The following is a 27107-nucleotide window of genomic DNA, read 5'->3' on the forward strand; positions in this document are numbered from 1 at the left end:
ACCCAAAGTTATATGCAAAGCTTTTACACCATTTTTTTGTTTTGTTTGTTTTTTAAGAAAAGAAACCCAAGTAATACTAGGACAAAGACCACAGAGAATCTTTTGGGTTGTAATCCAGCTTGAGACATTAACAGTGAGGGGGGAATGGCAAGAGTGAATTAGTTTAGAAATTGTTGAAAATGAGTGAACTTGCACCAGGACTGCAAAAACCTATTTCACCTGAGTGGATGGTACCAAACGATAAACTGAGATAAAGGCAATTCTGTAGTAAATGAGAACTCTGAAGGTGGTCTTTACTTGCAAAGGTTTCTCAGCTAAAACTCAAAGCTGAGTTTTCTTTCTTTTTAACGACTTTTTTTCAGCGAACTCATGAAAAAACTGAGGTGAGGGGAGAGAGTTATTTCTACTATTTTCCTTTGGGGTCTTCTTATTATGACATAGTTTTAAGGATTCAAATTAAAGACAAAATTAAAATGGAACAGTATAGAAATTGAACAGTGAATTGTGCTGGCATGCCATGTTTTTAAAAAAAATTTAAAAATCCAGACATCCAGGCACAGCATGATGAAATACAGGTTTAACCAGAAAAAATCTCTTTATAAAAGAGATAAAAGCGTGAAGACATAAGCCAATCATGTCACACTTTAATACACTGAAAAATAAATCACTGTGCCACAACCACAGACAGAGAGAAATTACAGGCTTTTTCAATTTGGCAGGCCATTCCCTCTAGACATGAAGTAGACAATACCAAGAAAAAAAGAAAAAATCTTTTGCACTATATTCCCACCCATTTGAATGCAGATGGGTCAGAATACACAGTCATGTTTTCCACCAGCAGACCTCGACTGGACGTCTGCATGCAGCTGTGGGTCCCTGTTGCACATACTAGGCCCCAGCCTGGACAGGCTTTACTGAATCACACCAGCTAATCTCTGTGACTTCTTTGAGATAACGCAACTGACTTCACCTCTGAAATTTTGAGGTAACAAAGAAAGAAGGAAGAGATGAGAGACCCTCTCGTTAAGGACTCAGCCCTAGGCAGCCAGGCTCTACAGCGCAACAGCAAATGCTCATCTGAGCATTAGTCTGAAGGCAAGCTGAGGGAGTTGGGGTTGTTCAGCCTGGAGAAGAGAAGGCTCCAGTCAGACCTTACAGTGGCCTTACAGTGCCTAACGGGGGCCTACAGGAAAGCTGGGGAGGGACTCTTTGTCAGGGAGTGGAGCAATAGGGCAAGGGGTAATGGCTTTAAACTAAAAGAGCATAGGTTTAGATTAGATGTTAGGAGGAAATTCTTCACTCAGAGGGTGGCGAGGCACTGGCACAGGCTGCCCAGAGCAGCTGTGGATGCCCCATCCCTGAAGGTGCTCAAGGCCAGGCTGGATGGGGCTTTGGGCAACCTGGTCTGGTGGGAGGTGTCCCTGCCCATGGCAGGGGTGCTGGAGTTAGATGGTCTTTAAGGTCCCTTCCAATCGAAACCATTCCACGACTCTACTATCTTGAGGAAATGTGTTTCCAGGAAGGAAGAATGGGAACCACAACCAAGGGCTCACATTCAGACCTCAAACAGCTGGCAGCATCTCAGCTCTAACTCTTCATTAATCCCAACTACCACCAGAAGAGAACTATTGACCGGAAAACATTGGATGAAGAATGAACAAAGAAGAAAAAACATTATGTACATACACCATTTTTTTCTGCTCACTTCAGTGTATATTTTCTGCCTGCATCAACAGTTCGTGTCTGCAAAGTTTCTTGTGATGAAGTAGCTTCACACAATACATCTCATGCTTTGGTTTTCTTTTTTAAGAATCAACTACATCACTTGCTGACCAGCTACATTTGGCAAAAGCAATCTTTTTGTGCTACAACAGATTTTGTTTGGCAAACCACATAAATCAGATGAAAGCAGAGCATATCCATATGTTCTCTGCAGATAGACCTGGCACTCTAAGTTTCAACAAAATATGCTGTGAAAGCCAACATTCAGCAAATGCATGCAAAACACATTAAAATAGAGACCATACCTGCCCTGGACAGACAAACCCAAATAGTTTCCTAGCCAACACCACAAGATGTCTTCAGGGACACTGCTGACAACATTCTTCCTGACTTCACAGTAAAAGCAATATCCTACTTGTGGCAAGATGCAACTCACATTTGCTCCTTGGGTATAATACATTACAGCATGAGCAAGGCAACACAAATCAAATCAAACAGCAGTATACTGTAGCTGTAACAAGACACTTCTAGAGCTTTTACTTAATCAACGTTCATTGCTCAAGTAGCAACTAAGAACTACTATAAACTCCAAACTGAAACAAGATTTGCCCAATATAGCAATACATGCAAACATGTGCCTATTTGTTTGTTGGGTGCATTTAAAATAGCTGCAATTAAATGGGTTTAGAATGGCTCTCCACTGAAATAGAAGCAGTCCCAACAAGTACAACCAAATTTTGTTGCCTCTTCCCATCAAGGTTTTAGTATTATATCTAGCAATCAACTCATCCTCCCAGAAAAATGATTTTAAACCCACAGAGCTTAAATATGATGGCTCGGCATATTGTAGTAGACTACTGCAATTGCAGAAAAATTCACACATAATTGTTACTAAAAACTAATACACTCATACAATTTCAGTAGAACTCCTCTGACAGCAATAATGTCCAGTGAACGTACCTTAGTGTTTGTTACAACCTAATAAAACCATTTTCCTTGTAAATACATGATTGACAGTGTCTGCAAATATGAAGCTTTTACTGTGGTAAAGAACAATCACTCAATGAGGCTTTAAAGTCACATGCATGCATTAGTGGAGGAAAGAAAGCTGACTCTAAATGGCTGTGCCGAGTGATAGATGCAGCAGGATTTAAGAGATCTAAAAAACAGTGTCAGATCCTTCCTACACCCTTGAAAATTCTTTTATCCTACTTTGTTGCTTACAACTGATGTCCACGACTAATCTAAAAGTGTTGTTTAAACATGGCATCAATGAGAGTGTTACTTACTTTATTTACACCAGTTTAGAACAGTTTCATTAATTCCACTCAGGCTGTGAGTTAGAACTGTTCCACGTACATCAGGATAAACAAATGCACCTTACAAGCTACTGGTGACATAAAACATCGCCCTCATGTACTCTATCAGAGCTTTGGCAATGAAATATTCACTGAAGTTAAAATGTGGGCACTCTGTTCCACCCAGGACTTGAAAAAACTTATCTGGATGCTCAAAAGTTGTTCCCCAATACACACGGGCTCAAAGAACCACTGAATCTTCCTCCAGCAGGAAACAAAAGCAAGCAATTGAAGCAAAAGCAAGAAGTGGAGGAAACTCACTGATGGTTCCAGGATGCCTTCTTCTCACCCCAGTAAGGCCTGTTTTGGTTTGCTATTTCTTCATATTAAGTACACTTCAAAACATGCTGGCCAACACATTTCAAATTATATTCCAATGTGAATTTACAACTTCTGTAAATCGGGGTAAGTCTGCTGCTTGCTTCCACTGAAAAATTGTTCATTCTATTGATCCAAATAACAGTTTTGTCTAGGAATAGTATGGTTTGGTCAGGAACGAAAGCAGGGTGGTATGTGACCACTGAGAGCTGCAGTTAAGAACCTACAGATGAGATCTGTGTCCATCCCTCCACACAGCACTAGGCTTTGCAGGGAATCAATCTACCTCACTGCATGCTCTCTCCAAACACAGAATATTTGGGATGACTATCTCAAACATGACCCACCAACTGCATCGCACAGCATTTGGCTCTTCTGCAGCTAGGTGGCAACAATAACTGAGGCAAGAGGCCCATCACCATTTCGGCATCTGGTCCAACTCCCTGACTCACTCTCTTGGTCAGAAGGCCACACAAGAGAGGACAACCTGACCTCACTAAATTGATTTCATCGAACCCAGCAAAGCTCATCTGTCAAAGCCCTGAATCGTGCCACATCAGACCCCCCATGCTGCTCACCACCAGACCCTGTTGCGGACCCCACATACAGGGAGGTGCATTTCCTCACACCCATTACAACTCCAAAAGGAAGCTTGAAAGAAATCTTATGCCTGCTACTGACAGATACAGATGTTTTCCACTAAATCAATGCAACCACAAAGGAATAAATTTCTCAGAATTTCCCAACTCGCACAACCATGTTGATTTTTTTTCCCCACATTTTGTTTTGGTTTTATACCACTACTCTAAGACACTTTACACAGGAGAACTTGTACTCAAAACAAGCCTTTAAATACTTTACCATTTCACTTACAGAAGTATAATTGCATTGAACCTAAAACATGGTCCCATTGCTAGCTGTAAAGCCTTCCACAAGATTACAGGAAACAGATTTCTTTTTTAATGGAAACAATTTAATTTTGTTTTATTGTTTCAGTGAAATTCGTATTGTAGCTTCACCCACAGCAGGAATATGGAATCATTTATGCCCCCAGAGGCAAAGGGCTCTGGAAGCTGTGGAAATCACAGAATTAGAACAGCCTGTAAGTCGTGTTGCATAGCTGAAGACTGCCTAGCTAGTCTCAGCATTTCCCATTGCCCATCCCACCCCTCTCTCCAACATCCTTGATCTTCTTGTTTCTCACAGAGAGTCAAACTAGGGGTGATGAGTGGCCCCACCAGGTGGTCTGGCCATGTTTGAGCATCTTCTGGGAGGCATGCCAGCGCACCAGAAAAATGCTGCAGACAGCAGGCTAGAAAAACTCTGTCTTGTGGAACAAAAACCACCACCCCCAAGACACAAGTGCACAGCCTGGCAGTGAGTGACAGAGTGCAAGGCACAGGTTTTAGGAAATATATGGGTGCCGTACAGGAGGAACCAGTGACGTGCTGCAGGACTGCATCTGGCACCATGGACTTGATGAACATAAGAAGGCACATTAACAGCTGGAGGGACGTTGGACAAGGGGCAATGCATGCCGTAAGACATAGGAGACTGTGAGGAGTACAGTGTGGTGCGGGATTTGGTGGAACATGGCTAACACTGCAATGCACAGCCCTGGAAGGTACAGCTGACAATCCTTTAAGTACTATGGCAGGGGAAAGAGAGGGGAAGGAGACGGGACACAGACAGACAGGGTCTCTGCAGTGCTGGTGCTTGACAGATCAACAAGTCCTTCCTGCATGACACTACTCTCACCCTGTCCTCAGATAGGAAACACAGAAGTCACACTAAGTACATTTACTGCCTACATGTATCAAAGCTGGCTGTGCTGCATCACATCAGCATCTCAGTTTGCTGGTCAGACCGGTCTTTTGGGACCCAGATGTTACCATCTGTGATTTTGTATAATATCACTTCAAGTGAAGCAACATTTCACTCCTCGTCGAGGGGTATGTCCTTCAGCAGATTGCTCCCCGTCTTTCACAACGTCTCCGTGCTCCAGTTTTCCAAGAAACACATATGAAGTTAAACTTACCAAGAGGCACTTCCTTACTACTGTACTTTTCTAGCTCGCCTCACTTTGTTCTTAATATGCTTTAATGTCATTCACAGCTAATTTTAAAAATAATCTTCACAACAGCACGAGAGATGGGAGCACTCCTGTACAATTTAAAAGTCGTTCCCCTGATAAACTCCTGCAATCTCAATCGTCAAGTGTACATTACTGTTGTTAATGGCTTAACATTATACCAGCACCATCCCAAGACAAAACTTCAATGCGTCAAAAATTCAAAACTGTCTGAAAGAGGAAAAAAGTTCCTGCTTCATGGGGAAAAGGAGTTAACTCAGTAGAAAGTAACTACCTGTGTTTCAACCTGCATCACTTTTTGCCTGCTGACACTACAAAGCAATACTTCTTCAGCTCATTACTATCATGCATTTAACAATTCTCTTTGTCTACACGGCATCAGTGATTTCTCATATATAGTAAATATTTCCTCATACTGAGTTTTTTCTATGCCAGTATCCATTATCAATAGTGCCATTATGACACTTAACAAAAAAAAAAGAAATGTTACTCTTGAAGTATCAAAATATCTTTTTCTTTGTATGTTAACTTTTTTTTTTTTAATTGGGCTTTCTTTCCTATAAAAGAAGTTAATCAATTTTCCCCAAAAAAATCACCTACCCATTTCAGATTCAGTTGAGCACAAGTCGGACAACTGAAAGGACAAACTGTTACATAAAATCAACGCTTAGAAGAGGCAAGAATAGGCAGATACTTCCTAAAAGCTGACAATCCACCCATGGAGAAAGCATCTTACTAACCCAGCGGCTGATGCACCTTGTAAGTAGTGCATTTCTCCCTCATCCCAAGAGCAACTTCCTCTAATTCCAGTTACGGCAAACCAGATCAGCCCTGCCTACAGCTATACACCATCCCAGGGGGAGGAACCTCTCAACTGGATTTTAAATAAACAGTTCACATTTATGAAAGCGATAATCAAAGTAATCACTAAACAGCCTGACTGCTACCATAGCCTATTGTGTACAATCTCCCCTTAAGGCTCTGAGTTCTTCGTTTGCAACAGAGATGCACGAAGGCATGAAAATCCCATAAATGGTTTGAATTCTTGAAGTCTGACACAATTTTGTCCTTTTAGGTCCATGTGTGCGTGCGTAATCTTCTACAGAGAGGACCTGATCCTGAACCTCTAACATCACATTAAGCACTAAAAATAACCTATAGTTCTGCTGCTGTATTAAGAGCAGTGACAAAAAGGTCACCTACTAACTTCTGCATCACTCTGTTAGGTCTTTGTTCCTGCTTCATGTCAAATCCAGTTGCTCTTCTTTGTGTTTGTACTTTAAAAAAAAAATAAAACTGATACTCCTTGTATGCTGTTGGTAAATCAGAGCATCTTCCAGCTTCCAGAACGTAGACGCTGCTCTAGTTACCCCAGGTACATAAATCACAAGGGTATGGCTGATTAGTTGGACACTAATAACATGAGACACCTGTTAACAAAGTTTTACAGACAAAACTCTTCAGTGTAATGCCCCTTCCTGGGGATATTGATACACATGAGAGAAGTGGCAATAGCAGGGGAGGGAAAAACGTACTTGTTCTTAACACAGTATCTAATAACAAATAAACTAAATCCAGAAGACTCTGAAACAAGTCAAAACCAGGCTAGAAACAAAAGGATGTAAACGCTGTCATAAAAACAATGGGTCCATTTTTGTACCTTTTTCTGTTTTAATCCAATATGCTACCCTTCTCAGTTTTGATTTTTACAGTAACCTAGTAGTTCATTTGTTATTTTTCTTCTACTTACTGTTCCTCTACCTTTTAAGTTACATTTTTTAGTTTTCAAACAAATTAGCAACAATTAAGTGCTCAGAGGCCTCCAGTTATTACAAGCTTCAGTCATTTTTTGCAAATTGGTACAGAGTAACAGAGAGTAGAAATAATCAGGAGTAAATGCAAGGTTTCGTGTGAAATTGAGTACCATTTTAGGTCTGTGACCAAGATTACACTTGATGAGAGGAATGGGGTAGAAAGAAAAAACAAGCTGTATTTCATGTCGATTGTAAAATACTCTAAGCTTTGCTAATCCTTGAAACACAAGATTTGGAAGAAGCCGAGACACATCATTCTAACAAGAACATTTTGTCTTCAATATAACTTTCCAGATGAAAGCTGAAATCACAGAATGGACTTACAAGACCATTCAGACAGACTAAAAACTGCTAACAAAATTAATAATTTTCTTTTTTGTCTCCTGGTTTCCCACCTATAAAAGTTGCATCCTTTTTGTAAAAGCGACTTCTGATGGTTATAAATAAAGACTGTATTGAATAGCACGTTAACTTAAAATCATGGAATCATAAAATATCCTGAGTTGGAAGGGACACACTTAGAAGTGATTTGCCCACTCATAACAAGGTATTAGTCAATCCAGAAATATCATGAACTTTACTGAAAAACACTGATTTATTTGCTTCCACCAACCTAAATCTGCCTGGGCAGCCTCTCCTGAATGCATACTTTAACTCAAGTATTACAGAGTCGTATTGCCAAACTACTTAGAGATCAAAAACCTTCTTCAAACTAGAGTTTATTTTCACAAAAAATAAGTTGATCTGCCACATGGTTTGTACTGTGTAGTGATCTCCAGCTAGAGATCAAATTTTCAAACTCCACAATTATGAGAAATGGCTCACTGTGTCCAAAGATGTATTTGGAAATGTAAACTCAAGTGTAATATTTTGGTGCGCTACTTTGTAAGGGAAAAACACACAACCAGATGGATTTGGTTTAACTTGTGAGAGTACCCCTGTTTGTTAATTATGCAGTGATAAACTTTTATTTAAAACGGATTTATGGAAGCCTGTTTGATCACTGTTCATCCTGTTCTTCACTTACGGGCACCACAGCGACCTTGTTTACACCCAAGTTAATCATTAGGTCTTATGGAGGGTGGGGAACAGCACAGAAAGGTGAGGAATGGGGAAAGGGAAAGGAGAGATTTTTTCTAAAATGAAGACATGAAAAATGTCAAGAAGTTGTAGGAAAAGCAACAAGACAACAACAAGGGTCTCTCACAGATATTTTATCCTTATGCAAACATGGCTTCGTGTTCCCCAACCAAGACCGCTACTGAGAGGGTGACAGCAGCCTCAACGTGCTCTCTGTCGAAACTTGCAAAAATTGTTGACTCCAGCAGTGCCTTCAGCACAAATAATGGAGACCCATAAGCGGAAAGCTGTGAAGTGCCAACTTGTTTCCAAGCAGTCACCACAGAGGCTACCAGGAAATGGTAGCCTCTGGAGGACAAAAAAAAAAAAGACTCACAATCCAAGGACTAATGAGGTCCCTCAAAACATTTCCCGCTCTTCCTCACTTCTATAAGCACCTTCTCTACTGAAGAAAACAAGTCGAGAATCCTCCGAAAGCTGTTATAAAACAGGAGATAGTGAGACTGCTCCTACTCAAGTTAAGGCCAACATGACAAAATAGTACCTAAGGAAAAAAAAAAACTGAAAAACACGAGGAATAGCGGGAAATACAGCCACAGGAGATAAGATGAGAAGGGGGAAAAAAAAGTTGGCAAGAAGTATATCTATGGGAGGAGGAGGAGGAGAATTAGGTTATGGTAAAAGCATGACTAGGGGAGGAGCAAGGACTGTAAAAAAAAAAATCATACAAGCAGGAAAAGGGGAAGATCCAAGCAGTGCACTTTAACTAGGAAATGACTACTCAAAATTTCCATTTGAGAAATTTGCCCAGAGCCCGTCTAACTTACCCTTAAATAGTCACACTGCTCCAACCACAGCAAGCACACAAACTTTTTACATTACTTTTCTATCTTGGTGTTTATTTTAAATTGACAGAAGTATCAATATCTCAAAAGCAAGCAATCCACAGAAGAGCACTGCGGGCATATAATCAGGGTAACATGGAAGCCTTTATAACCCCAAGTTAATCTCTTGAGGTATCCCACCCAGCTCACGTGAAATAAGAAACACATTCCTTTTAACCCCAACGTTTTTGACTCTAATAGATATAAAACTGTCATCAACCTCTCCGTCTGCAGGCACTAAGCTTCATTGACTGTTTTGCCTCTCACGTGCACATGCCTACAGACTAATCCTGGTGAAAGATGCTGGAATGAGAGACACAGAAGCCAAAAACATGTATTTACTTGCACAACTGTGCTGAGAGCAGCAGTGCACATCCCCTTCCCAGAGGGAGGATCAGCTAAGGCTGACAAACCCTGGGACAAAAGGGAGAGCGCAGACCCCCACCACATCACACTCTCCATCCCTGTGCTGAAACCACCACGAAGGGAAGCCTCTGGAGACAACTGTAGAGCAAAACTGCCTAGCAAAGCCACAGCCCAACTCAAAAAACAACCAAACCATTCCACTACGAGAAAAAAGTCATGATTTCTGTCCACTTTATCTCAACCTGGACTTATACCACCCTATGTATCTCCCACCTGGGAGCCTCTGCACATCTGGTTTAATATTGCTAACAGCTTTGTCATCACAGCATGGATAAGTACTCTTTAAAAGGAAGAAAATGGAAACAAGTGTGAGCACAGAATTCAATCCCATGCAATATTAATCACAGTAATTATACACTGACCACAGGCAACACAAAAAACACTGTCCTCTCTGGAGCACAGTAAGGTGGCTGCCTCCATGGCTTGTCAACTAGTACTTTCATGGTTTAAGTCCTTTCCACATGAAAACTGGGTCAATACCTTTTCAGTACGAGTAATTTTTATACTCCTTAGCAAGTACAAAAAGGCCTCTGTTGACCCTAAAAATAAATCCTGTACTTTAACAGGTCAAGCCCCAAGTCACTTCGTTTTCTAAAAGCCGTAACAGTACACTCCACGTTACTTGTTTGTATCTCCAGCGCATGAAACCTGTGTCTGATAATTTTGTGTGGTTAATACAGTGCAACAACCCCCTGCCCTAGGGCCTTCATCCCCAGCACGCAATTAAGAGCTTGCTGTTTTAAAGTTTCAAGGTTTTTGTGGTTGAAGTAGTTCATTAGTCACAAGAGCTCCTTTTCTTGAACCCTTGTTAATTAACACTCTGATGTCTGTTCCCACAGTGGAAACAAGAGCGAACATTGCAAAACTGACCGCCTCTTGGCTCCCAAGAAGAAACAGGGTGATCCCTTTAATTTGGTTTGGCTGCTGCTCGCACCACCATGTGGAACTGCTTTGGCTGATTGCAACAAAGTCCATTACTCACGTTTGTCTCTCCTGCCTGCATGCACCCTCACGAACACTGTGATTACTGCTACACCCAAGAGCAACTCAAAGAGCAGTTTCTTGTAAGGCAACAGCTGATGCAGCTGCCAGATAGCCAGCCTTTTATACGGCCATCTCCTACACAGTTACGAAACACTTATGACTAGCACCTTACCCTAACAGTCACCGAGGAGGCATAAGTACAGGCACCTGGGAATCACCAGACATCAGCACCAGCTAATCACAGGAATATGTCAAACTGCATGGCATTAGCAGGAATGCTGACAGTGCATACCTCTTCATCATGGAAAAATCCACAGGAGGCCCTTCTGGATTGTCCTAGGATATACTGCCTTTGTTTGCATGTCTCCATTACTCCATGTTAATAATCCCCAAAATACTACTTCTCCTTAGAAGTTACTGTTTGTATGAGCCAGGACACACAAGGAGTCTCGAGATCAAAGAGCAAAAATCCTTATACAAAGGGAGCTTGAAACACATTGAAAAGCACCAAAACAACAACGCCCGCCCCACTGGACGGGCAGTCATTTTGCTGTGCCACCACGCTTTGCCTGCAAAGGCTGATGCCATCACAGCTGAAGACTTCGTGGAAAGCTTCACGGGAGCTCAAAAAGGATCACTGAAGACCTTTAAGCTTTCTCTGAAAGTAGCAGGAGGTTTCTCAGCAACGTGTTGTGGTTTAACCCAGCCGGCAGCTAAACACCACACAGCCGTTCGCTCACCCTCCCCCCTCCCTCTCTGGGATGGGGGAGAGAAATGGGAAAGTGAAGCCTGTGAGTTGAGATAAAGACAGTTTATTAACACAGGAAAATAACAACAACAATAATAATGATAATAGTATTACTAATAATAATGCGTACAAAACAAGTGATGCACAATGCAATTGCTCACCACCCACTGACCGATGCCCAGCCTATTCCCGAGCAGCCGGCCCCCCACCCCGGCCAGCCACCCCTATATATTGTTTAGCATGACGTCAGATGGTATGGAATACCCCTTTGGCCAGTTTGGGTCAGCTGTCCTGGGTCTGTCCCCTCCCAGCTCCTGCTGCACCCCCAGCCTGCTCGCTGGCAGGACAGAGCGAGAAGCTGAAAAGTCCTTGGCCTGGTGTAAACACTGCTCTGCAACAATTAAAACATCAGCATGTTATCAGCACTCTTCTCATCCTAATCCAAAACATAGCACCTTACCAGCTACTAGGAGGAAAATTAACTCTGTCCTAACTGAAACCAGGACAAATGCACGAGGGAAGACATGCAGAGCAAGTAGCTCTTCAACCATGAAGAGCTCCAAGAGTGAAAGCAGCTAGCGCACATTCATAGCAGTAGGGGAGGCAGCAGAGAGGGGGAAAGGCAGATCCAATTAGCTAGACAAAAAAGACTTTGCAGGAGTGAAACACACTGATAACATCATCCCTCTGACAGGAGAGACCTGCCTTGAAGCACCCAACAAAATAGACACTTTAAAACACATCGCTGAAGCATCTCAGCTTCCTTTAAACAGACTGTGTCAAAAAGCAAGATTTATCAATTGGGCAGTCAATCACCAAACCTCTCCACTTCCCCCCTCCCCCCCCCCCCCCTTTTTTTTTTATAATTGCATTAAAGATTTAAAGGAATCACTTTAAACAGTTTGCTGCCTGACGCATTTTCATTATTCTGTGCTGTTTTACAGCCCTGGTCAGGCACGCAGTGATAATGCTGCTTCCTAAAATAGCTGAGACCTCACCGGACCGCAAGTGCAACGCCCTAAATGTAAGGAAGCCAACTGTAAAATGTAACAATAATAGAGCCAGAGAGATCTAAGATCAGCAGCAGCAAAGCCAACCAGGAGCTCTGAATCATACACGAGTCCAAAATACCACCGGCTTGACCAGGAGCTCTACGTTGTTCCCAGAAGTGAGGTATGAAGTGGAGCAGAGGAGGGCAGGAGAGCACCCTGTGTCTGCCTCAGCCACTCCAACATCTTCACCCAGCATTTTTTGTGATTATTAAGAGGAAGGAGTGAGAGCAAATGCTCCAAATACTCCACCTACTCCTAATAGGATGGTAACAAGATATTTCTGACCCTCCGCCAAAGCTTCAAACAAGTCTTAAAGATACTTTAAGATACTTACAACAAAGCACCATCAAATATTTTTTTAAAGTCAGCCAATTTAATTGATGGCTACTTGCTTCTCTCTCATAGCACTTCAGATAAATTGGATGTTGTTTCTAATGAGTTGTGGGGGTTTTTTTTGGTGTTTTTTTGTTGTTTTTTTTTTTGAGGAATATTAAATGGCAAAATGTGTTTCAGTAAAGACACAAGAGATAAATAACTGTTGAGTTTCCAGCTATCATTTCAACCCACACTTAATCCTTGGAAAATCAAGGATGATACTGGCCAATAAAATTACACGCATTATGCTCAGTTACACATGGGTTAGAAACCACACAGTCCATTCAGTACTCTACAGCAACCAAGCCATATTAATTTGAGAAAGACCTGTATGCATCCATACAAGCTCACAAGCTGGGAAATGAGTACTTCTGCAAATGACAGCTGAATGAGTCTCCAGGCCTGTCTGGCACATGACTCCTCTGCTGGGAGCTGGAAATCCTCTCCAGTCATTCTGCCTTAAGATGCCGGTACAGATTTTACTATGCTAAAAGAACATATTCAATGTTGCTGCTGGTCCTATGGCCACATCACAGAACATAATTGTCAACCACCTTGTTTCAAGAGAGGATAATCTTATACGTCCAAGATTCTCATTACCTTGGTATCTATGCACTGTGATGTGGTCTAAGAAAGTACAATATTAAACAATATTAAGCTTACCGAAATCCTAAGTCAAGGTATTTCACCAAAGGTTGACTTCTAGCAACATCAATGGAAATCATTTTGCTGCTGGCTTCCCATCACAGCTAGCACCATAAGATATGCTGTAAAAAGAACGCAAACTAGCCTCAGATGACTGCTCCAAGTGTTTCTAACTATGCCACAAGGATCTAAAATGTATCAGCTACACCTGACTCAATTACAATTGTTGAAAGCTGCCCCTCCATGAAGAAACACACGCTCCTGCTTATCTTTCTGCATAGCTTTACAAGGTAGTTCACCCCGCAGACACTGGGCAGGAGGGAGCTAGACAAAGCTAAAAGGATGGAAGAGGCTAGTGATTATCATATACGCATATATTATTATTCTCTCATGCCATACTTTAAGAACTTGGTGTTGTAACATCCCAAATTTTTCAACAGATGCTAAATAGCATAAGATATAATTATAGCTCTCCCACATACAGATCGCATTTGACTACATTCAACAACTTTTCTATACAGCAGATGCCTATTGATTAGTAGTATTTCGACAACCCTACATGAAGCCATGCTTTCTTTTCATATGCCTGCACACCCTTTCTAAATAGGCACGCCTCATTTTCTGTTGTCACTTCCTGCACTACAGCAGCTCTGGGTGACTTATGGCAAAGGGAGGAATCCATCCAGGAACCAACAGCACTGAGCCACACTGAAGACATCACGGGATGGGCCCAGCTGGGGACTGACACGCTTACTCTACCAGGATACCCCACAGAGACCTTCTCGGTACTCAGTGGAGCCCAGAGCATCATTCAGCTCACCCCAAAATAGACACGAGATGTTCTGAACCATTCTCTAGGCTCCGGTGACTACAACAAGAGTACAGACACATAAATTAATCACGTCTTAATCCCAATTTGAACGCCACCCACAGTATGACCAGAGGCAAATCACTTTCCTTTACCACATGCTCCACGCGCAGTGCCATATGTGGACACCTGAAGCAGGCCAGAGTGTTGAGGAGTTTAGAAGCAATGTAATTGCATCCACGGATGGAAATAGCCAAGCCAACCACACTCATGCTGTTTCTTGTACATAGATAACCTACTTCTGGCTAGTTAAAACTGCACTGTGTAACAGAGGCACATCCTGAACTCCTCACAGATTTAACTCCCGACCTTTAAAATAATAGTAGCTTCCTACTGCAAGGGGTACAGGAAGAATAAAATAAAGACTGAAGTACCTGGGATACTGTCATAGTGATGTATTACAGTTAAATCGAGATAAAGATTGCACAAGGCACAGAGTATACGCTTATCACACCTAGAGTCTTCGTTTCTCAAAGCGCTGTTCCAGCCACCTTCCCTTAATACTGTTAAAATCTTTATAAAAGTACCTCAGCTACCCAGAATCCTGCCAGCCACCATCAGCCTAATAAAGCAGTAGGCAGCAAAACACTGAAGAAACATGGAACTGTCATAAGTGCAACCGTAGGAACAGGTTCTCTGCTAGTGAGAGCCCCCACGCCAGCCAGTACCTCCTGCAGAAGCACAGGTTTGTGTCAGCCCCTTGCAGCGCTCCAGCTCGGGCACTGCTGCATCTACAAACCCACGTCTACCCTCCTGAATGATGAGGGAATCTCATCCTCAAAGGCCAGTACTACACCTTCCTCCAATATACCTGTTAAATCCTAAGCGTAACTGAAGGCAAACCACTTTTTTTTTTTTTAAATCAGTTCCAGCTACGTAACACACACATGGTACCATGAGATACAACCAAAACTGGTAAGACATAAAAAAATTACTGACAGGTTTCATTTTCAAGTTCTTGTTTTCCTCACATATGGATTTATTTATCCCGTGCTGTTCTCTCAAGTAGCATCATGTATGTTAGAGGAAAGAAAAAGGATTGTTTTAAAATACAAATAAATAACTATGATACTTTTATGTTTACACAGGCATTGTATTTGACAAGAGGTATAATGTTACTTCCTCTGGTGAACACAGCTGAAGTCCAAATACTACGTGTACTATATTTATAAGAAAATTTCTAAGAAAAAAAAACATACAAGGACACAATTTATAGCATATTTATCTTTTGTCTCCTCTTTCAACTGAAGTTTCCATTATAGCTTGCATCAGGAATGCCAACAATTACTAAGTTATGCTTTGCCATAATCCTCTCAAAACTCTGCTTGGTGGAGCCCACAAGAATCCTGCACCTTGCTGACGAGGGGCGAGCGAAGCGGTGAATACAGATCTCCTCTAGATCTCCTGAGGGGGAAAGGAGCTGGAGGAGCAGCACCCTCGTGTCGGAGCAGGTACCTGTGCATTTCACCAGGCTTCCACTGTTTCCCTACAGGGCTCTCTGGGCACAGCTCCATCCCTGGACCTTCACGTGTTTTTCAGTCCGCATTCTTCAGGCATGCCCAAACTGGCTCTCACAGTCCTCCGTCCTACGCAGGAGGACAGGAAAAAAAGTCTTCAGTCCCTGCTGCTCCGTCTCCCTGCAGCCTTGCACCAACACGCACACCTGCAATCCCTGCTGAGGTACAGCGCCCTACCTCCTGGAGCAGCGTGACAGCAGCCATCTCAAAACGACGTCTTTCAGACACCAAAGCTGTGGTATTGGTACCCCAATGGAGAAGATCAGCAGAGCTTCACTCTTCTGCTTGCACGTCCAGCTATCACCACTGGCTGCCTTCTGGCCGTCACGGCGAGGACGCAGCTCCTTCACCACACCAGGGCACAGAGGAGGAGAAAACATACTGCTGCTCAGGACAGAGCATCACCTCTGGAACTGGCAACAGCAGCAGCATCACAACAGAAGGCAGATGATGCCTTTGGTTACACACAGGGGCCTTTTACAAGCTACAAAAGTGAGAAAACCCAGCTGAAGCCCTTAACCAGCCTGCCTCACGATATAGACAAAGGAAGCAATACCTTGAGCCCTGCCCTTCTGTTCAGGCTGGGAAAGCATCTGTATCAGACAAGATATCGTCTATTTAATGACAAAATAGGCATATTACAAAGCTTTTCATAAAGCATTCACCTGGCAAACTTCATTCCAGTAATACAAGACTCGGTGAGATAAGGAAAGATATTATTAGCATTAATGATAAAAGGATGGCAACCTAAGCAATATTCATTTTGCACACACAAGGCAGAGACATCAGGATCATATTAGCCTAGAAGCGTGTATCAACACTTGCTTTAGCAGAAGCCTTAGCCCTTGATGAGCATCAATTAAGTTCTAAATGGAGTTCTTTCCTTTGATCAAGAAGCAAGATAAGATCACATTTACACCACAGAGCTTTGATTGCAACACCACACCAGACACTTGGCTTACCTACACCTAACTACTAATATAAGAAAGCCAAAATAAAAAAAAAGATTTTGGTATTGCAGTGACAGAGAACCGTCTTTATGTAAAAGGGCAGGAGAAGCAGGTATAAGAAACTACATGAACTCAGCACTAATGCAATATTACAATACAAATCAGTCAGATACTGAATGAATGTCTGTAGACCAAAGTTGCAAAGGTCAGTGATTTGATCTCACCAAACCAAATACAGATGCTTGGTTTTATCCAGCACATGCAACATTTGATGAAAAGTAGCTACTTTTCATAATATCATAAATATCTATTTTAATAGCTAATGAATGTTTAAAACTAGTAAAAAAAAAACACAATCAGGCAGATTCGATGTACCTCCTGCAGATCCTCCAAGCTGTAAAATATTATTGCTTGTATTCTAAAAGGACGGAGGCAGGCATATGGAAATCTGCAGGCAATCTTCTTATGCAAAGCAAGCATGGCCCAGGGATATGAATGATACCTCAGACTCAGAAGTCATCTCACGCTAGAAATTAGAGCCCTAATGACAAAAGGACTATATACCCTGCCTAACTTCAGACAGAGATACAAAGTCAAACAGCATTTCATTTGAATTTCCTACCTCTTATTGCAGCCCTGTGAAGTAACATTAAAATCTGTGAACAATCCTGTGACCACAAGAAACTGAGTCCTAAAGAACTACTTGTAAATATGTAAGAGGTTGCTACAGAGGTCCCAGCTCCATTAATTTCTATCCACCCTTCCTTTCCCCCCTGTAAGTTAGTCCTGAAAACATCAGTACCTCACTACCTTCTCCTTTAAACAGGACTTACATATTTGGAGTATCTGGAGGACAGAAAGAAGAGACACTCCCAAAACAACAAACCTGTAATGAGGTGAGATCTGAGTATGTGATGATGTCAGGAAAACGTAAGGTACAAATTAAGACTAATGACATCACGAGTACAGAAAAGATGCAATGGAAACCAAATTTTACCATTGAATTCACAGAGGCACTGATGTTTGGACTTATGCACTGACATAGCTTCTGTATGAAGCTTCCCTGCAAAGGAAAATCTTGTTCTAAGATGATGCACCAGAGAACTGAGCAGTCTCAACACCTCTTAACACTTCTTAACCGTTGCAAGTCATCAGCTGCTTGCCGTGCCTGGAAGGAGCTTAACTGATAGAACAGGACTTAGATCAGGCAATTGAGAAGCTTAGATTTAAGAAATCAAAAGGAAAGAACAAACACCACCCAAAGAAAACCCCACATGCTTCTGAACACTTCTTGACAGGCTGTCTGCACGCATCACTCATAACTGCAATTCATCTAGTAGCATCTGTTGGATAACAACCTTTTGTCAGGCTCTTTTACTTAAGAAAATAAAACATCATGACAAAATTCAACATGCATTTTATCTAGTGCCCTGTACTTTGTCTTCCATTAGCTCTTGCAGTGCGCTAGACAGTGTACAAACAGGCATGATCCTTGGCCAAAGGGACTTATATGCTGAAAACACAGTCCAAAGCAGAAAGAAGCAGAAGGAACAAGCACATAAGTAACCAGAATTATTTAAGTCTGACACACACAAATGAGGATTTTGCTCCAGAAGTCTCAAACAATAGAAACAAAAGACTTCTGATCACTGAAGGAAAGGCGTTTAAGAAAAAAATGCAACAAATTCATTGGCCAGTTTCTACCACTAAGCAGTTAGAAGAAACTTCACCTACTAACTGTACCACCACCATAGCTCTAATTGATTAGTACAGAGCATTTAACACTACTACCAATGTTTAGGTACTACCTAAATATACTTTTTACCCACTACCCACCCACCTGTATCCCTATCCAGAGTTGCATTACATTTCTTTATAAAGATTACAATCAACTTTCCAGAAAAGCCTGTGGAGATTTTAGCATTTAAAATGTTGCTTTTCAAGACATTATGATGACAGCACTCTACTTCTAGACTTGTGATGTTTGGTTAAAATAGTTTGAACAGCCTCTTAATGGCAAAGCAAACAGAGCTGACTGTGAACACTGAAAGATCATTAAAAAAAATAAAAAACACCACAGAACCCACAAGCAGCTCAAGAAACTGCAACACAGCAGAAAAACATGAAAACGTGATCTAAACACACGAACACAGAGGCCAACTCCTCTGTTTTATTTTTTCATACACACTTATCTTTGCAACAACGAATGAATAATTTTAAACCAGTATTCGTACAAACTGGTTGTACAGCTTTTTCACTTGAAGTTTCATCCCACAGACAAGCACTAAATAGATTTATTTAGTATTTTCACCTTCTGCTGGCAAAACATTATGGGCCGGCTACAGTCAGAATTTCAGTTCAAATACCTGAAAAGAGAAAGTGTTCATTCAGTGCCATTTCCTGATCTGTTTAAATATATGTTTAAGTAACCAAGCAAACAGAGAAACTGCTCTGCAGTTATGGTCAGCTCTCTCTACTACTCTTCATTGAAAGCAAAATACTCTCTTAAGAACTAAGTAGGAGTTTATTAGTGTTAGATTTTTTTTTCCAAATAACTTGAACACAACAGTGTTCAGAATACTTAGAAAGAAAGAAAAAAAGATAAAAAACAACCTCAGTGCTATGTGTCACTCATAACTGCTGCTGAAATCCAGCTCCGGTTTGCGGCTCCCGGCACACACAGTTAACACGGCTGACCTTGCTGAAATCTCCCTGGGTAAGCAAGATAGCTCTAAAAAAAGAACACCAGGTCCTCGCGATTAATTGCTAACTATTAATAAATTAGCATATTTCTCTTCCTCCTTCCAGGCATACCTATAAATAAATGCGCTTTCCCTCAAGATTTACCAGGAATGGAAATCAGAGTATTTTGTGACATAACAGCCACAGGAATAAATGACACCCATGAACTATTGGGTAATGGAATAACTGAACCTAGAGCGCAATAAAAAGACCAAAGTGCCAGCTCGATCCAGAGCTAGCTGAGCCCACAGCTACAGGAACAAAGGCCAGATTGTGATGGAGACTCACAACAACGACGGCATCTAACCACAAGCATGTCAAACTGTCTTTACCGTGTAAAATTTGGCTTGAAGTCACAAGTCACATAAGTATGCTAGGCCTGGGGGCAGCGGGGAAGAGGGAAATCAGGCTACTGAAAACAAAGAGGAGATACAACGATGTTGTCTAGTAAGACAGTGACATTTTTCACAGAGGAGAATCCCCCTTACACAACTTTTTCCTCTCACATCTTCTGAGGAATGACCCTAGCTGCAAGGTTTTCAGTAGCCAGGAGCTTCTGGGACTACAGAAAGTTTCTGAACATGATCACATTATTACGTTTTCTTCAAATTGTTCCTCTGCCAGAAGAGTTATGCTACTTCTGTGCTGGAGATTTTTCCACTCTATGTCAGTGGGTTCTTGAGATTTTTCCACACACGTGGCCCTGTGTCAATGGGTTCTTGATGGCTTCTGCATCCAGGATAGCCAAAGCCCAGAAAACTACAAGCCCACAGTCAAATGATACCATCAGCAGTACAGCAGATGTGCTGTGATCTCTACGGCTGTCAGCCTGTCCCAACACTGAACTGAATTACAACACAACACAACTGAATTACTCCAGGACTCCCTTCTTTAAAAGCTCTGGGGGGGAGGAGAAGTACAAGAGCAGTGTGAGAATGAAGTGAGGACTCTGAGCCTACAAACATCTTGGCCCACACAGGAGCAAGGCTGCAGGTCAGCTGCAATGCCAGGCAGGAGTTAATTTCTCTCCCATAAAGGATCATCTCAAGAAGATCAACATCTGGGTTCAGTCAGTTCCAAGAAAACAGTGAAGTCCAAATCATTAAACAAGCTCCACAACCACCTGCAAGCAAGTCAATTCAACACAACAACCTAGAAGAAAAAAAAAAAAGTACCTTTCCACTGCTGAAGAAAGCCCCCAAATACTGCTCAAGTCCATGTCACACTGTAAGAGAAGCCCGTAACTACACCAGCACCTCTTCTGGACAGAAATCAAAGAGGTGCCCACACAGTTATCAGTTTCCGAATATTGATGCGGCAGCTGAAGATTCATCATATCCTTGTTAAAAGCTTAAGAAATGCTTCACCTACAAAGCTGCTAGTGAGCAAAAGTACAACTCCTTCAGCAGGAGCTTTGATTTCACTGGACCCACTCTTTGCGATTCTACTACTGTCAGTACAGTCTCTTTGCCAGAAATACACCCTTCTTCACACAAAAACAGCAGCATTCTAGTCCGAATTAACAAGAGAGCACAAGTGACAGCTTCTGGTATCACCTATTGTTGCTAGAGAGAGACAAAGCTCTTTTCATTTAAAATCTGGCTACAAAAATCTAAAAATATTCACTTTTCTGTAACTAATTCAAAATAGGTTCTATTTTAAATTACAGATAAAGCCTATTTACAGAATCTGCATAGAAGCAAATAGCTCAAAAATCATAGAAAGGGACTATTCAGGATAAGAGTTGTCCTGTTAAAAAAAAAAGTTAAAGTTTTGTCTGTTTTTTAAAGGAAGCCAGGTTCACAAAAAGCAAATAAGCTAACTGTCCAGATGTAGTTATACAGCTTACTTTTGGACTTGGCTTTTTGGTAATTGCTTCCTGGAATAGGGGAAAGTTTCTATGTTTCTTTTAGTTGGGAAAAGGTGGGGTTTTGTTGTCTTTTTTTTTTGTAGTTGCTGTTTTTGTTTGTTTTGTTTTCAATTTAAAAGTATCAATTAATAGATGCTTGATTGTCAACAAATTCAAAATAGAAAAATAGTTCCTGAACTTCTCCGTTTTCCATTGAACATTAAAAATGGACTAAATCAGACCATTTATTTCCACTACTCCCTTAACTTTTTCCAAGATGCTTTTATCGTTGTATGACATGCATGCATCATTATCTGCAAAACCAATCTCCCCACTGCAAGTTGGCAACTCCCACCATAGTTATTTATGTCATTCTCCTAGAATACATCTCCACGGCACCACAGCACTAACTACAGGCAGCAAACATCACCAGCCAAAGCATTTTCTCCCATAGCTTGACCAGTTGAGTGAAGATCACGGTATTATGTCCCTAGATGGACAGTGATAGTCAAACAAAAGGCATAAGCTCCTCTCCAAACATTCTGTTAATCAGTGTATTTATAAAACTAGCCTCGAGAATTGAAGATAATATTCATAAGTTAAAATACAGACTATTGGTCTCTGCTCAAACATAAAATGCAGTGGTTGTGAACTACATAGTAGTTAAGCATTTTGGCTTAGAAATAAGCCATGAAACATAGTATTAATAAGGCTACTATTAAAGTGTCAATTTTAATGAGCAGCGATGAAAGTCTAACCAAAAAATAAAGTTTTCCACATCTCATTTCTTTATTACAATCTTGTCATGCAGGGAGTGACGTAAAAAGACGCCGTGCAATGAAGAAGTCAAATGCTTACCTGGAAACTGAAAAACAACAGCAGAAACAAAAGTCACTGGCAGTCTTTAATTTATTCCTTTGCATTTCAAAGGACACGCGTTAGCATTAGTCAGAAGATCCACCTTCCAACTACAGCCAGGCCTCAAATTATTCTGCATAACACTAATTGAGGGTCCAACTAAAGAGTTACCTGTTCAAGGAACCTGCAAGTAAAATAAATTATGCAAGAAAGCAAGCCAAGCATGCTCAAGTATAATAAAGCCTTTTAAAATGATTAGCAGGTTTACTCTTTAATCTGGCAAGGTAACAAACTTTCAGTGCCCAAGAGAAAAGACACAATGAGGGAACAGCATTATATAAATATTCCACATGCCAAAGCAAAAGGCTTATTTCATTGTAACAATGCACTCCTGTTTAAACCAATACCAATAGCAGAAAGAGAGGTCTTTCTGGGGAAGTTATTTAGATGTTAACGCACAACTTTGCAGCACGTCTGTGCGGACTCCTCTCCTTCCAGAGGCTGCGCTCACAGTCCATCATTGGCACCGGCACGCCCGGACACATGTTCACACTCAGGAGGGCTGGGAGTATCCATCTTGCTCTCTGTACGAAAACATTAGCCTGCTTTCCAAATTTGACTCAGTCTCGAACCAAACTCCTGCCAAGTGCTGACCACAGGCATGCAGTCTAATCAGCATTATGGTCCTGAGACATCGAAGTAATGGCTGCTATAAGTGAGTGCCGCTGCTAATCCAGGGGAGCTTTCAACTCTCAAAGCATTCGTAATTTCGCATCAACTTCAAATCAAGCAAAGCCTGGGAAAACGCTTTATGTAACAAAGGGTGATGGCCCTAAAACACAGTCCTGCGAGACAACAGCAGTCCATCCCACAAGTCACAAGCCTCTCACCTAATTCAGAGCTATTTCCCTTTTGATTTTCGCACTGCAGAGCAGGAACTGCGAGAGCAGTCCTCTAATTGCCATTCAGAAAGCACTGGCAGTGTCCGACCAGGTTTGACACAGCTGAAGCCAACACTGCCTTCACAAATAAATAAATAAATAAATAAAAACAGCCACCGAGCACGGCAGGTGACCCCCCAGAGGGACGTGGGGCACCTGGGGGCACAGCTCGCAGCCCCCACCTCCCTTCTCTCAGGAAACAGCTTCCCAGAGCTGCACCAGCGGACGGGCTTTGCGAACGCCTTGCTTAACTCGAGCTCTCCTCCTTCACTTAACTTTGCTTAACTTACAAGCCAAGGTGTTTTCGGCCAGCGGGCGGGTATCTCTCCGAAAAGCTGCAAGCCAACTCGCGTGGCCTATCGACCGGCCGGCAGGAGGGGAGCTGCCCCCGCCGGGCACGGCCGCAGGGGGACGGGAGCGAGCGCCAGGGGGGCTCCGCCGGAGCCGCCCGCCCTGCCGACGGGGCTCGCCTCGTCCCCGCACCCCGGAGAGGGAGGAAAAAGCGCCCGGGGCTCACGGGCACGGAGAGGGAACCGGCCTGGAAGCCGCCCGCTCCCGGGACGGGGCTGCGGCTGGGGCTGGCACCGCCGCGGCGGCGCTGGAGGCGCCGGCCCCGCTCGTCCACGGGGCCGCCGAGCCCGGCACCAGAAAGTTCCCGCGGGCCGTGCCGAGCCGTGCCGGGCAGCGCAGGCGCCCTTACCCTTGGTCCAGTCCACCACTTGCTTCGGGCTCCACCTGGTCACCGGCTCCATGGCGGGCTCGGCCCCGCCGGGACCTGCCCCTGCGGGACACCGGCACCACCGCTGCCGCCGCCCGCCCGCCGCGCTCCTCCGGCCGCGAGCTCGCCCCCTCTCAAGCTCCCATCCCCGCGGCCCCGCTCCCCGCCCGCCCCGCGCCGGCCGGGCCGTCCCCCCGGGCCGGCTCCTCCCGCGGGCCGCGGCCGGGCCCGCCCCGCCGCCGCTCCGCCCCCAGGTGCTGCCGCCCGGCTCCCCTCGGCCGTCCGGAGCTGGCCTGAGGGCCGGCGGGTTTCGGCCCGAGGGCCCAGCGAGAGCCGGCTGTCCCCGGCCCGGCGCCGTATGTGGAAAAGCGCCGAGGAGAAAGTCCCTGTGGGGGCTCGGGGTCTGAGCTGCCCTCCAAATGGCAACCCCCAGGCGGCCGGCCCGGCCCGGGCAGGAAATGGCCGCGGCGGGGCAGGGAGGCTGCTCCGGGAGGGATCGAGCGTTTGAGTAAAATAACAAATAAATACACAAAACCAACACGCAGAAAGTGAAGTTTTCAAGATCCCGGCTTCGAAAAGAAAACTGTGGTTTTCTGTGCCAGTACCGAGAAGCCTGCCATCACCTAGCTTGTCCCCACCTTGGCTGTAGCCTTCCTAAGAACAGTTGTGTCGTGGTTGCTTCAGTTTACTCTGCACATTTTGGATTAGAAAACTTTCATATACACGTACCAGACAGTGTGTTTCAAAACATGCTGAACACAGCCCCTGTAACATATGTGTCATGATGTATGGCATTATACTTTGATAATTAACACTTTTACGTAAACATGACTGAAATCTCTACATGGTGTTTCTGCACAGCACGCTAAAAGAAAGTGAAGTGGGGTCAAAAACAGATACAGATCCTCCTTTCTTCTGCAAAGCAATTAAATGTTGCCTTTTACACTGGCATTTCTTGTGCAGACCTCCAAAGTTCAGCACGATGACAAATGTGCCTGCTACGTGAATGACTCCAATAAAGCCAATAGTCAATAGACTGTAGAGACTTTAACAAAGGGATGATTTCCAGAATTACAGCAGTTTGTTTCTTTTGAAACTACTAAGTGTTATTTGTGCCTTTCACAGTCACAGTTGCTTTGTAGCGTTTATAGTTTTATATAAAACATTGTAGGGGTCGGTGTATTAACACACTGTGTACAAAAAGGCAAATTAAATTTCAATATATGCTGTGCAGATGTGAAAAAAAGCAATGTTTTTGAACTCTCAGAAACATATTTTTTTAAAACTAACATATTTTATAGGCTCAGGATTTCCGTGTGCAAGAGGGGGGCTGCTGTTGAGGTAGCTTTGTGCTGTGTGGAAGGGAAGGACGGACGGAAACGTGGGACATTTCTCCTCGCTGCGGTTTCTGAAGGGGTGGGTTGACCGTGGCCGGGCGGGCAGAAGGGTGGCGATTAGGGGGCCGCCTGCTGTCCTGCCCCACAACCAGGACCTGCCCAAGGGTGGCCTGGTGGCCAGGCACTTCAGTGGCGGCTCCGTGTGAGTCACAGCCCTGTGGCAATTTTAGCAGCCGCTGCAGGCTGCCATCAACCGCTCTTCTCCCAGTATTGGTATTTGGTTTATTTCTGAATCCTGCACTTAGAAGAGCCCTTGGGTGTGGTGGCCATTTCACCATAACAGATTATTTCTGTTTTTCTGTTCTCACTTGGGAGCTACAGTGAGCCGTCCAGTGTACCTCAGTCTCACTTTCCTCACAGGCATTATTTCACTTTTGCCCTGGCCACCTCCTGAGGGCTGTGTAAACCCTGGGAGTGTCTACTTAGAGGTTTCACTGCTGACCTCCATAGCTTCATGCTCAAGATACTGACCTCCACTGCTCCGCTCCCTTCTCCTAAATGCACCCGAAGACCATTTTCCATCAGTGATGCAGCAGGGAGACATGGAGAAAACATGTATTTTTATTACATGCTTCACTTAGTGGATCTGGCTCAGCACCAAAATCCATCACGAAGTCCTTTTGCAACGTGCAGAAGGGTCTCACTGTTCCTCAGTGAAGAAGAGCAGAGTGAACTCTTCTGTGACAGGAACGCTGTGAAATTTTCGCTAGGCAGTGTCTGAGAGTGAGTAAGCAGCTGGGATTTCAGACTGTCCAGCACCCCAGTTTTCAGAGGCTCCCTTCTCCATCCATCTGCTGTCCCTAGACATATACTTGAAGTGTAGGGACGGGCAGTTCTGTGTATGGTTGTGCAGTGCCCGATGGGACTGGCATTCCTGCCGCGGCAGAGGGAGCCTGCCCTGCTGCAGAGCCTGGCCACGGAGTCAAGAAGTGGCACCTCACAGGTTCTAGGTTTGGGAAGCAGTGGTGAAAAACAGACAGGCCTTTTTGCATATGTTCCTAAAAACTAGTCATTTGCTCCTCCTGTTTGCCACATGGTGGCTGAAGGTGAATTTCTAGTGCTTGATTGTAAAGGCAATTTGTTAAAGCTAAATTGTTTATTTGCTTTTTGGTGTGTGAAATACTATGCTTGTCAGTTCACCTCTCTGCATATTTGAAAGATTAAAAGGCAGTTCACCACAACTTTAATATTGGTGGAGCAACCCAAAATTTCTTGATTCCCCATCGAAACGTGTGTCATTCACACTTCAAAAACAACAAAGCAGCAGCTCCCAACCCTTGCAGAGGCCCGAATGAACAGATGGGCCTTGCAATGTGCCCTCTTAATGGTTTCACAACAGTTAGTGTCACAGTGCTTCCGTCTTAACTACACAGATGCTTCCCAAGGTTGCAGGAAGGAAAGCAAATGTCTCTCACTGTCGGTGTTTGGAACAGTCATCTGCTGTCATCCTTCTCTGTCACATGTCTTGGGCCAGTCCCCATGTCTTATTTGGATAGGATGAGCACCAGATTTTGTGAGTCAGACATGCAGATCTGGTCACTTGCTAGCAGATTGCCAATCTGATAAATCCATTATTCATTGTTATCATTTTCTATAATTTTCAAGATGACAAATCTACTTTTTTTGTTGCTGTGTTTTGTTCGTTTGTTTGTTTGTTTTTGTCAGCAGGACAATATTGTAGTGACTCTAGGTTCTTTGATTACATTGTTATATCCCTTAACACCAACTGCTTTACAGCCTGCTCTGGTCAAACGAAGTAAGGCTGAAAG

The 27107-nt window shown here is 43.3% G+C and overlaps 1 protein-coding gene across 4 annotated transcripts in view; it reads right to left on the bottom strand.

Annotated features, from left to right (window-relative positions):
- CNKSR3 (CNKSR family member 3) overlaps positions 1-24124 on the bottom strand; it is a 57643-nt gene extending 33519 nt beyond the window's left edge. The window contains exon 1 of one of the 4 annotated variants that reach the window (XM_080585250.1): positions 23924-24124. In XM_080585250.1, the coding sequence (XP_080441376.1) occupies positions 23924-23975 (52 nt within the window). In that variant the 5' untranslated portion in view covers positions 23976-24124. Of the gene's footprint in view, positions 1-13516; positions 15404-23513; positions 23847-23923 lie in introns of those variants that run through there. The other 3 variants (XM_080585254.1, XM_080585252.1, XM_080585253.1) reach the window with 3 other exon arrangements.
- Between the last annotated feature and the right edge of the window lie 2983 nt (positions 24125-27107).

This window comes from Anser brachyrhynchus (genome assembly GCF_964034855.1).
Source record: "Anser brachyrhynchus genome assembly, chromosome: 3".
NCBI lineage: Eukaryota > Metazoa > Chordata > Aves > Anseriformes > Anatidae > Anser > Anser brachyrhynchus.